This window comes from Globicephala melas, chromosome 16 (assembly GCF_963455315.2).
Source record: "Globicephala melas chromosome 16, mGloMel1.2, whole genome shotgun sequence".
NCBI lineage: Eukaryota > Metazoa > Chordata > Mammalia > Artiodactyla > Delphinidae > Globicephala > Globicephala melas.
Genome location: NC_083329.1, coordinates 59732959 through 59746504, shown reverse-complemented (window position 1 = coordinate 59746504; position 13546 = coordinate 59732959). Strand labels below are relative to the sequence as shown.

General features: G+C 36.0%; 1 protein-coding gene across 2 annotated transcripts in view; it reads right to left on the bottom strand.

Moving 5' to 3' along the window:
* The window catches only part of MICU1 (mitochondrial calcium uptake 1), a 199721-nt gene that overhangs the window by 158924 nt on the left and 27251 nt on the right, over nt 1–13546 (bottom strand). For both annotated transcript variants that reach the window (XM_030862562.2, XM_060286765.1), the window contains exons 2-3: nt 4535–4696; nt 571–745 (exon numbers count right to left, since the gene is read on the bottom strand). In XM_030862562.2, the coding sequence (XP_030718422.1) occupies nt 571–745; nt 4535–4695 (336 nt within the window). In that variant the 5' untranslated portion in view covers nt 4696. The remainder of the gene's footprint in view (nt 1–570; nt 746–4534; nt 4697–13546) is intronic.

The following is a 13546-nucleotide window of genomic DNA, read 5'->3' as shown; positions in this document are numbered from 1 at the left end:
TCAACCTTTTGACTTTTCATCACTGGTCTGCTGAATTCAAATGTCCAATATCATAGGCATTATTACAGAGGAGCTAAACTTTTCTCAGGTAAAACTGTATAACAGCATATTGTGTTAAAGATATAAAATGCTGGAATTACGTTGAGTTTATGCTGTCCTCAAAATTAGTTGATTTTTTGGAAATATTTGTATATTTCCAAAGAGATTTTATTCTGCCTTTACAATTTGGCATCATGACAAATCAGTATATCACAGACTCAACTTCACATATATGAAAACATTCAGAATCAGAAAGATCTAAAAAGCAATAATCACCTTAGGTGGTTGAATTGAAAGAACAAAGAAAATACATGTTAATCCTGATTACCAATCCTAGGTCCTTTTCACTATCCCAATTAACTTCACATTCAAAGAGTACCTTTGCCTTAGAACATGATGGAAAATAGCAAAGAGGTGAATAACTTCAAAGTGAATATAAGCCATCTGAAATATATGATAAAAGACTCAACAGCATTATTCTAAAATAGAATTAACTATAGTTCTAATAATTTATAAGACTGTGTTCCATACTTTTCTGTCTCTGAATCCAGAACGTTTCTTCTTTTTCTCTTCTGGATAAGGCTCAAGACAAATACCTGAAGCCTTTTTTTCGTGGTTACAATCTTCCCCTTCATCTTTACTCTTCCCTTTATCACCAAGTTCACTCTTTATGTTGTTTACAGATGGTGGGGATTGTGCAAGGGCCCTGGATATTAAAAAAAAAAAAAAAATCTATCAATCAAGAAGGTCCATCATATTAAACAAATAAAGATTTTCAGATAAAGCTAAGCAGGAGCAACAGCAATGAAATTCGTGAAAAGTTTGACATGAACAGGTTCCTCAAAAAATTAAAAGTAGAACTAACATATGATCCAGCAATCCCACTTCCGGTTATATATTCAAAAGAACTGAAAGCAGGGTCATTCAGAGATTTTTGCACACTCATGTTAATAGCAGCATTATTCACAATAGCTAAAACGTGGAAGCAACCCAAATGTATACTGATAGATAAATGGATAAAGGGAATATGGTATATCTGTATAACAGAATAATATTCAGCCTTAAATATAAAGGATATGACACCAAAAGCACAGGCAACAAATCAAAAACAGGCAGGATTACATGACACTAAAAACCTTCAGCAGAGCAATAATCAACAAAATGAAAAGACCATCTACACAATGGAAGAAAATATTTGCAAACCATATATTTAATAAAGGGTTAATATTTAAAATGTATAAAAGGAACTCTTACAACACAATAGCAACAAAATAAATAACCTGATTAAAGGTGCTCAACATCAATAATCATCAGGGAAATGCAAATCAAAACCACCACGAGATATCACCTCACACCTGGTAGGATGGCTTTGCTCAAAAACAAACAAACAAATAACAAAACAAAACCCCAAAAGATAACAAGTGTAGGCAAGCATGTGGAGAAAAGGGATGCCTGGTACACTGTAGGTGGGAAAGTAAATTGATACAGCCACTATGGAAAACAGTATGGAGGATACTCAAAAAACTAGCCATAGAATATGTTAGTTTTCTAACTAGAATATGATTAAGCAATCCTACTTCTGGTTACACATCACAAGGAACTGAAGTCCGGATCTCAAAGAGATATATACACTCTCATGTTCAGTGCAGTATTATTCACAATAGCCAAGATATGGGAGAAACCTAAATTTCTATCAATCAACACAGAATTTGCAAACGAAGCGACTGACACGGGATTAATCTCCAAAACATAAAAACAAACAACTCGGGACTTCCTGGAAGTCCAGTGGTTAAGACTCTGTGCTTCCATCACAGGGGGCAGGCACGGGTTCGATCCCCGGTCAGGGAACTGAGATCCCACATGCCACATGGTGGGGAGAAAAAAAAAAAAAAGTATCTCTTTAAAAAAAAAAAAACAGCTCAAGCAAAAAATGGGCAGAAGATCTAAAGAGACATTTCTCCAAAGAAAACATCCAGATGGGCAACAGGCACATGAAAAGATGTTCAACATCACTAATTATTAGAGAAATGCATATCAAAACTACAATGAGGTACCCAAATCTACAATGAAGCATCACCTCACACCGGTCAGAATGGCCATCATCAAAAAACCTACAAAAAATAAATACTGGAGAAGGTGTGGAGGAAAGGGAACCCTCCTACACTGTTGGTGGGAATGTAAATTGGTACAGTCACTATGGAGAACAGTATGGAGATTCCTTAAAAAACTAAAAATAGAGCTACCATATGATCCAGCAATCCCACTCCTGGGCATATATCTGGAGAAAACCATAATTCGAAAGGATACATGCACCCCAAAGTTCACTGCAGCACTGTTTACAATAGCCAAGACACGGAAGCAACCTAAATGTCCATCGACAGAGGCATGGATAAAGAAGATGTGGTACATATATACAATGAAATATTACTCCGCCATGAAAAAGAATGAAATAATGCCATTTGCAGCAACAAGGATGGACCTACAGATTGTCATACTGAGTGAAGTAAGTCAGACAAAGACAAATATCATATGATATCGCTTATATGTGGAATCTAAAAAAAAGGGTACAAATGAACCTATTTACAAAACAGAAATTGAGTCACAGATGTAGAAAACAAACTTATGGTTACCAAGGGGGAAAGTGGGGAAAGGCATAAATTGGGAGACTGGGACTGACATATACACACTACTACATATAAAATAGATAACTAATAAGAACCTACTGTATAAAACTGAAGTATAGTTGATGTACAGTAAGTTACAGGTATACAATACAGTGATTCACAATTTTTAAAGATTATACTGCAGGATGGTGAATTTTATGTTATACATATTTTTTACCACAACAACAACAAAAAATGCACTGAAAGAAGAAATGTGAGACCAAAAGAATCACAAACAGGTATTTAGATAAAAACTTGCACTTGAAAGAAAATTCTACATGAAGACAAATCATCTGATGGGCTTCCCATGTTCATTCTATTATGAACAGCAAGAAAAAAACTGAATGTTCAGTAAAGGCTCCTTGGGCTAACTAGAGATTGAAACTGATAATCTATTCTATAAAGATTTTCCCTACTTACTCAGCCAAGGTAATGACTCTATTCCTTCAAATTCCTACACTATTTAGTGACTGAACCTTAACATGTAATTTAGGCTGGTTTTACAAGACCTTCACTGTGCTTACCACCCTCTGGTTTAATGAAAAGGACTAAAGGCATTACTAAGACTCTATTGGCAAAATTTGTTGAGGCCCTCCAAATACCTTGACCAAAGCATTGTCACTGGTCCTTCTAAATCTCAGATCCACCCCTTTTGGAACTCATAAACTCTCACCCTTTGAAACAGTCATAGGATGCCCAATGCACTTGTCTCCTTCTTCTGACCCACAACTGATAAAAGAAGAAATACTCCAATATTCCAAAGACCTAATTGCTTCTATTAAAAATAATCATGCTTTGGTAAAGCAATCTTTTCACAGTGCACTGTTCGGAGATGAAGACCTTAAGCATCACACCTTGCACCTGGAGATTCTGTCTATTGGAAAAGACACCTCCAGAAGAACTCTCTTCAAGCTTGCTGGAGAGGCCTCTATCGGGTACTGCTAACCAACCTTTGTGCTGCCAAACTCCAAGGAAGAGACTATTAGATTCACGTCAGAAACCTAAAGAAAGCGCCAAACCCTGACTGGACCTGCACATCATCTGGTGACCTGAAACCAAAGATTTCCTGAAATTGAAGGAGACAACTTCTGATGAGACAGCTATCCCAAGATATCTGAACAAGGCCTGTTGGAAATGTGTTGCCGAAACCTTTAATGATGACAATGTTTCAGATGATTTCCAATGTCTATGATCTTGGTAACAGTGAACTTCAGATAAAACGTGCATGAGAGTTCTCCCTCTTACACCTCCTTGTTACTCAAATGTGACCTCAACAGTTTTCCCATCTATGCACTTCCTCTCCAACATGAGACATTAGACCCAGGAAAGTTCCTCCCTGGCACTGAAATATGAAAACTCACTGATAGTAGAAAACCTGATTCTTGATCAGCAATGCTTTCAGAGAAAGATCTTGGTCAAAAGGGGGAAATGTAAAAAATTAATAAACAGAAGCCTCAATTACAGTCAGCGGGAGCTCTCACACTCTGTGATGATAGCAGAGCCCAACAGGAAGAAGACACCTCTTCTTTCCTGACAAGGACTCAGCCAATAAAAAGCCATGGACTCTTTGCTTATTATGCCCCTCCCAACTTCTTTTTCACCCTATGAAAGACAGACAGACCTTGAAGCAGAATATTTCCTATTTGTTGCTTTGACATGATAGCCTAATTCCCTGAAACATCTTATTTCATAGACAAATATTATCAATGCCAAATGATTTAGCAAAGAAATTTCGATACAAAGTCAAGCCAGAAATCAATCCCTTTTAGATAACGGAGACAACAGGAAGAATAAAAGTACATGCAGGAACAGGATGCTCAGATAACACTCACCTCTTCCACAAGAGACCAGTACTTGCAGTTACTGCAGATGCTCCAAGAAAAGCCACCATCATCAGCCGTCGCCTGATCTGGGTGGGCTGTGATGCTCCATGGTACCATCGAGAGCCCACTGCCAGCTCTGCCAATGCAGAAAGAGAGTTAAGACGAAACATCCTGTGAACAAAAAGTAGAAATGTTACTCCTAGCTGGTGGCAGTGACAGTGATGATGATGATAATAACAGTATTAACATCACCAACAAATACTAAGTACTTAATGGCAGACAGTATTCTAAACACTTGGCAATACTATGCATTATCCCATTTAATCCTCAGAACAACCTGATGAGAAATGTACTACTACTTATAAACCTTACATATCAGTCAAGGTATAATTAGAAGAAACCACATGGTAATTTGAACAGGGAAAATTTAATAAAAGCATTATTAATTACAACAGGCAATTAAGTACTAAGGGGTAAAGAGACATTAGATACAGGGAGCAGTCACTATTTAAAGGGCTGTTGCAGAGCAACAAAAAAGGAATAAATCTGTAAACAGGCCACTCCCAACAGGATTGAGATCTGGAAACTCTGGTGAGGATACAGCCATGGATGTCAGAGAAATTTACTAAAGTGCTACACCAAAAGAACTCACTGTAAAGCCATCTACAGGTGACTGAAGGAGAAACAGACATTTCTTCTTGATTACATGACTTTTTGTAGTGGCAGTTCATTCAAATCACACAAAGTATCCATACTTCTCCCCTTTGATTTTCTCAAAGCATAGTTTATTTCTTCCTGATTTAAATTACCTTGCACTTTGTATGTATATTCACATATTCACGTATTTGTTCATACATAACTTTGCCTCCCCCCAACCCCCAACATACACAATTGGTTCTGAGGCCAAAATTATTCTTTTCCTCTTTGAAAACACAGAGTCTAACACATAGCCTGTTACATTACAGCTGCTTAAAATATTTAACTATTTTACTTTAACATGAAAAATGTCAAGTTGCAAATTATACAGGTACTGGCTCTGAACATTTAAGTACATTTCTCAACCCCAATACACTAAGAAAACTATGTCTTTCATTATTTGGGTTCAGGTCAAGTTAGACTATTTAGCTGTCTCCTAACATCACCGAGGTGGTTACTGATTCTTCTCTGGGACCTATACCTATAATCTCTTAAGTAAATCTTTCTCTTAGCCTCCTTCATTCAACGTAGGTCCAATGCCAAAGTTGGAGCTAAATCTTGCCCTTAAAGATAAAGTGGGAAATAATTAATTTTTTCTCCTATATGCTATGACCTAAGCTTCAGCACCACAATTCTTACATCCCTTCCAATCCTAGAAATCACCTCATTTTATTGCACATACTCTAGCAAATTCCAGCACCAAGGAGATTGTCTTTTATGTTTTCTTACATCCGTCAACTTCTGATTCATTTTTAAATTAACATTTTCCAAACCCACAAGTGCATTCATACATAGCATTGCTTTTGTCTGTAACAAAGACAAGCACAACTAAAACATTCATATCTGGAGAAAACATTATTCAACATTGACAACAGAAAGAAAAGAGCATTTGAAAGTTCTCAATGTGAAAGACAAATAACATAACCAGTTCAAAAGCTGGACTAGGCAAGGGGTATAAGGCTGGAAGATAAGTTTACAACATCTGATCAGATATGGAGAATATATAAATGACCAAATAGGAAAGCCATGATCACTTGAGAAGATCCTTTGAATGCTGGACTGAGAATTTTGATCACATATACAACAAACAGGGAGCCACTGAAGTCCTTAAAAGGAAAATAACATGATGCAAACATTTTTAAAAGAATTCCAATCTATCTAATAGCAGTGAATAGAATAAACTACAAAGAACCATAGGCAGAGAGAGCTAACAGGGAAGTAATGAGTACAGTCAGAGGCAGCTAATAACCAAAAGTATTGTGATGAGCACCTAGATCAGGATGGTTAAGTATAGAAACCAAAAATAAAATAAAATTTTCCAAAGAGAAACAAAACTATCAGATATCAGTGTTTGACATACATCAATATCTAACTGCCTTGGAATTCCCTGGTGGTCCAGTGGTTAGGACTCTGCACTCTCACTGCTGAGCGCCCGGGTTCAATCCCTGGTTGGGGAACTGAGATCCTGCAAGTCGTGTGGTGTGGCAAAAAAAAAATCTAACTGCATAGGAGATGAGGAAGACAAAAAGGGAAAAGAAATTAAAATAATGACAACACTAAGGAATATGGTAGAAAGTGAAATGGAATAGGAATCCAATGACCCAAGATCTAGACTCAATTCTACTACTAAACAGTTATGCACAAAGGAAGTTCATCTCTCCTCCTCAGAGAAGAGTATACCCATTGATGAGAGAACTGCCTACAGGAGCTTTAGGGTTTCTTTTATTTCTTTAATGTTCTCATACCTCTGGTGAAAAAAGGTATGGCAAAATTTAATCTATTTCAATTCGGGGGGAGGGACTAAGACCATATGATATATTCAAGATTTATTAGCTTTGGGAATCCATATCCGTATGCTATGGCTCCAGAGAATTTTAAACTTTGGAGGTTCTGAGTTATACTAACATTCCACTTACATCTGATGTTGTAATTCAAATGTTACTGTCTACATCTCATTTCACCACTGGTTTTAATCTCATTCCCCAAAGTACACATCAATACATATCTAGTCATCTTCTCTAGTGTAATTTCCAATAGATGTCAAATAAACTGAGGAAAAAAATTATCCCACTGAGAACAGGCTCTATTATAATTTAATTCTCAGCTTTGTACTGAAGAAATAGTGTAACTAGTCGAATGTGTTAATTTTTGATGAGAGACCGTTTAAACAGATTTAAGGAGATCAGCTTTCCAACTGAGTCTGGAAAACTGAATAGGCCAACTGGCAGCAGTTATGCAGTAATGAAGATTAACATGCACATTTATGACATGGATTAAATTAAATCAAAACCAGTGCATTTTTCTCTTTCCTAACAGTCCCTATCCTTCTCCCAAAAAAAGGCATGCCTCTAAAAAATAGCTTTTAATTGCAACTGAAAAAAGATGAAGACGTATTTCTAATCAAGAAATGTCAAGAGAAGCAAGTAAAAGATAATCTTGTTACCAAAGAAAAGCATTATCTACCCAACAAGAAACAGAACAAGTCGTTTTTTTTTAAAAAAAACAAAAAACCTGTAACACTATATCACTGCTGTGTTTCTATATCTATTATTTTTAAACTATCATGCTTAATGTATTGCTTTTGGTAACTTTCAAAGGGCCACAGAACCAGAAAATCACTTAATTCAACATCATTATTTTCCAGGTGAAGCAACTAAAATCTAGATAAGTTATGTAGTTTACTTATAGATAATTAGTACAAAAACCTACAATAGATCCCAAAATTCTTGCTTCCCAAATAAATAACATAAGGGGGGGAAACCTCTTCAAAACTGTTCCCAGAAAAATAAATATAATAGCCGCACTTCAAAAGGAGATCAAGTGTCCAATTACAGAAAGATACACAATGTTATGACAGAATACAATGTAATATAAATATTAAAAATGATAACCATTAAAAAGTATTAAAATATTATTTCACAAAATAACAGAAAGTTGGGCTAAAGATATAAAAAGACAGTTGAAAAACAGAAGTAAACATGGCTCTATAATCTATGAAAAGATACTTAATATCACACATAATAAGACAATGCAAATTAAAACTATATTGACAAACTGTTTTTCACTCATTAAGCTGGCAAAATCCAAAAGTTTTAAAACATACTAGTTGGCAATGCTGTAGAAATGGCACTGCTGAGGAATGTGTAAATTGATACAATCTACAGAGGGCAATTGGGTAATATCCATCAAAATCACCTATATAAACTGCATATATTGACCTAGCAATTCCACTTCTGATATAATACGCTATTGATATACTTGCACACCTTTGAAACTACACACACAAACATTCATTGCAACATGGTTTGTAACAAACAGCAAAAGACTAAAAACGACCCCAGTGATCACCAAGAGAGAACTGGTTACACTACGATAAATATCAATATATACAAGGCAATATCACATAGCAATAAAAAGAAAATGAAAAAACTATGTATAGATTTGGAAAGATTTTCAAGACATACTGTTATCTTAATAAAGCAAGGTGTGGGACAACATATATAGTATGATACCTTTCGTGTAAAAAAAAGGGAAACAAGAATGTGTATTTGTATGTTCTTATTAATTAATTCTGGAAGGACACACAAAACAGTAATAGCAATAGTGCCGGTGGGGGTGGGAGGTGGGTGAGATATGAGACAGGGAGATTTTTTTTAACATCTTTATTGGACTATAATTGCTTTACAATGGTGTGTTAGCTTCTGCTTTATAACAAAGTGAATCAGCTATATATATACATATATCCCCATATCTCCTCCCTCTTGAGTCTCCCTCCCACCCTCCCTATCCCGCCCCTCTAGGTGGTCACAAAGCACGGAGCTGATCTCCCTGTGCTATGCGGCTGCTTCCCACTAGCTATCTATTTTACATTTGGTAGTATATACAAGTCCATGCCACTCTCCCACTTCATCCCAGCTTACCCTTCCCTCTCCCCATGTCCTCAAGTCCATTCTCTACATCTGCATCTTTATTCCTGTCCTGCCCCTAGGTTCTTCATAACCACTTTTTTTTTTTTAAGATTCCATATATATGTGTTAGCATACAGTATTTGTTTTTCTCTTTCTGACTTACTTCACTCTGTATGACAGTCTCTAGATTCATCCACGTCTCTACAAATGACCCAATTTCGTTCCTTTTTATGGCTGAGTAATATTCCATTGTATATATGTACCAAATCTTCTTTATCCATTCGTCTGTCGATGGGCATTTAGGTTGCTTCCATGACCTGGCTATTGTAAATAGTGCTGCAATGAATGTTGGAGTGCATGTGTCTTTTTGAGTTATGGTTTTCTCTGGGTATATGCCCAGTAGTGGGACTGCTGGGTCATATGGTAGTTCTATTTTTAGTTTTTTAAGGAACCTCCATACTGTGCTCCATAGTGGCTGTATCAATTTACATTCCCACCAACAGTGCAAGAGGGTTCCCTTTTCTCCACACCCTCTCCAGCATTTGTTGTTTGTAGATTTTCTGATGATGCCCATTCTAACTGGTATGAGGTGATACCACATTGTAGTTTTGATTTGCATTTCTCTAATAATTAGTGATGTTGAACAGCTTTTCATGTGCTTCTTGGCCATCTGTATGTCTTCTTTGGAGAAATGTCTATTTAGGTCTTCTCCCCATTTTTGGATTGGGTTGTCTGTGTTTTTAATATTGAGCTGCATGAGCTGTTTATATATTTTGAAGATTAATCCTTTGTCCATTGATTTGTTTGCAAATATTTTCTCCCATTCTGAGGGTTGCCTTTTTGTCTTGTTTGTAGTTTCCTTTGCTTTGCAAAGGCTTTTAAGTTTCATTAGGTCCCATTTGTTTATTTTTGGTTTTATTTCCGTTACTCTAGGAGGTGGAACAAAAGAGATCTTTCTGTGATTAAGTCAGTGTTCTGCCTATGTTTTCCTCTAAGAATTTTATAGTGTCCAGTCTTACATTTAAGTCTCTAATCCATTTTGAGTTTATTTTTGTGTATGGTGTTAGGGAGTGTTCTAATTTCATTCTTTTACATGTAGCTGTCCGGTTTTCCCAGCACCACTTATTGAAAAGGCTGTCTTTTCTTCATTGTATATTCTTGCCTCCTTTAACAAAGATAAGGTGACCATATGTGTGTGGGCTTATCTCTGGGCTCTCTATCCTGTTCCATTGATCTATATTTCTGTTTCTGTGCCAGTACCATACTGTCTTGATTACTGTAGCTTTGTAGTATAGTCTGAAGTCAGGGAGCCTGATTCCTCCAGCTCCGTTGTTCTTTCTCAAGATTGCCCTGGCTATTCGGGGTCTTTTGTTTCCATACAAATTGTGAAATTTTTTGTTCTAGTTTTGTGAAAAATACCATTGATAGTTTGATAGGGATTGCACTGTATCTGTAGATTGCTTTGGGTAGTATAGTCATTTTCACAATGTTTATTCTTCCAGTCCAAGAATATGGTATATCTCTCCATCTGTTTGTATCATCTTTAATTTCTTTCATCAGTGTCTTATAGCTTTCTGCATATAGGTGTTTTGTCTCCTTAGGTAGGTTTATTCTTAGGTATTTTATTCTTTTTGTTGCAATGGTAATGGGAGTGTTTCCTTAATTTCCATTTCAGATTTTTCATCATTAGTGTATAGGAATACAAGAGATTTTTGTGCACTAATTTTATATCCTGCTACTTTACCAAATTCATTGATTAGCTCTAGTAGTTTTCTGGTAGCGTCTTTAGGATTCTCTATGTATAGTATCATGTCATGTGTAAACAGTGACAGTTTTACTTCTTTTCTGATTTGTATTCCGTTTATTTCTTTTTCTTCTCTGATTGCTGTGGCTAAAACTTCCAAAACTATGTTGAATAATAGTGGTGAGAGTGTGCAACCTTGTCTTGTTCCTGATCTTAGTGGAAATGGTTTCAGTTTTTCACAATTGAGGATGATGTTGGCTGTGTGTTTGTCATATATGGCATTCATTATATTGAGGTAAGTTCCCCCATGCCTACTTTCTGGAAGGTTTTTATCATAAATGGGTGTTGAATATTGTCAAAAGCTTTTTCAAGATAGATTTTTATGAAATACTATTTCAGTTTTAAAACTATGCTTATGTATTTTTCCAGACAACAGACAGTATTTCATGCAAGCATCTTGAGTGAAGTTTAAAGACAGAATACAAGGTAATATGTGCATGCCAATTAAAATAATGTAAAATATGTGTACCTTTTTAATTTATAAAAAAATTTAGATGATGCAAATAAAATTTAAAGATTACTCCGGGGGTAGAGTTTTACTCAAACTCTTTCATTTAAAGAAAAATAAAGGCAGACCCAGGTTGATGTTTCATCCTCCTCAGCCAAGAGCTGTAACTTGCCAGCCCTATTAGTGGGCTCAGGCCCAATAATGTCTCAGAAATCAACCCATATCATGGTAAATTTCCCTAGTAAGATAAGCGTTACTTAAATCAAATTCATATCCTGATACTCTGATTACTGGCACATCCTGATTCAACTTACCAAACTATTAGAATTCCAGACCTTATCCTGAGCCTGACTTATCTGCTTGCACTTTCTATGTTATTATGCCTCTGGTATTTATGATCTCTGGCAACTGCACATTCATAGAACAACTGCTTGGCTCTTCCACTCCTGACACTGGCCTACATAAACCTCTTTTGTACTATTTCTGACTGTTACCCAGCACTATTGTTAAAAGCAACATCTGTTAATACTGAGGCCAAAATAAATTTCTGAGATATACCTAAATTTGGCTATCAACAAAACTCAGACCTCAGTTAACTAAAACTTCAAGGTTTCAAAGTGTTTAGTCTACATGAACTAAGATTCTGAGAAAACAAGGACTGAGTGTCCTTTATATCTGTATTTCTAGACTCTGATACAGCACCTGTCACAGCTAGTATACATAGCTGATCGGTCAGTGCACTCCATGAACCTGGAAAATTTTTGCTCTCTGAGAAACACATTATAGAATCAGCACTATCTGGAGTGCCCACAAGAATTCCCTCTAGTCATTCCAGTGGCAGCTGGATACTAACCATAGATTTGGATTCAGTAGGCCATCAGAGCCTCAGCCATTAAGTACCTTAATTATACACTTAACTCTCTTTTATTCTATTTCCATGCTCACTAAGTAATTTGTACTTCCTACTTACATTGCCTTCAGAGAGAGAACATGTTGATCAGAAGATGGGAGTTTCTAGTTCTTATGGTAAATTAATAAATTGGCAATCTGCAATCTGGCTTATAATTTTAATCTCCCATGATATTACACAGTCTAAAGAAGCTTCTCTGAATCCAACCAATTCCAAGGCACTGATATGATCCAGTTTAAGGACTTCCAAGGTTCAAAGCCAAGGTCTTGGACTATGGTGACATCTTGTCCCTCTGCCTCGCCATTTCATTCAAACTTACACCCCAGTGAGAATTTCTCAAAAGCTTTGTATGGCCAGAGTCATTGAATCTAGGGATCCACACTCACTCTTCCTTCTGCCCGGGGTGTAATCAAGTTAGGGGAAGAGAATAAATGAAGAGTCTAAATAAAGGAAAATCATGGGAATATTGTTTTGCTGGACATGATACAGATTTTTGTGTGGAATAAGCAAGACTACTTGCATTTTTGTTACAATAATAATACAGGAATACACTTTTATTGTTGAAAATGTTGTTGTAGAGAAATACATAAGAAACTATGTATTCTTTTTCATGTATCTGAAATTCCACCACTCTCCCTAAAAGAAAGAAGAGGGAAAATAAGATGCATGTTTGTATATCCCATCAAAGGATATATAGACATACTTCTTTAACTACTATAGAGTATTTCATTCTATGACTGTTCCACTATGACTGTTTAACTATTCGCCAATTAATACAGTAAGTTGTTTCCATACTTTGCCATTACAAATATAGCTCAGGGGCTTTTTTCCCTATGCATTTATTTTTATTCAAGTATATCTGTGGGACAGATATCTAAAAATGAAACTGTTAGGTTAGAAGAGTGTGATCGTTTTTAAGTTTTTAAAAAATTTTATTGAAGTATAGTTGATTTACAATGTATTAATTACTTCTGTACAGCAAAGTGACTCAGAGATATATATATATATTCTTTTTCATATTCTTTCCCACTATGATTTGTCACAGGATATTGAATATAGTTCCCTGTGTTATACAGTAGGACCTTGTTGTTTATCCATCCTATATATAATAGTTTGCCTCTGCTAATCCCAAACTCCCATTCCTTCCCTCCCCTACCCCCATTTTTGACTTTGATAGATACTGCCAAATTACCCTTCAATACTGACATTCCAATTTACACACCACCAGCAGTGTATGAGGGTATTCCTTTCCCTG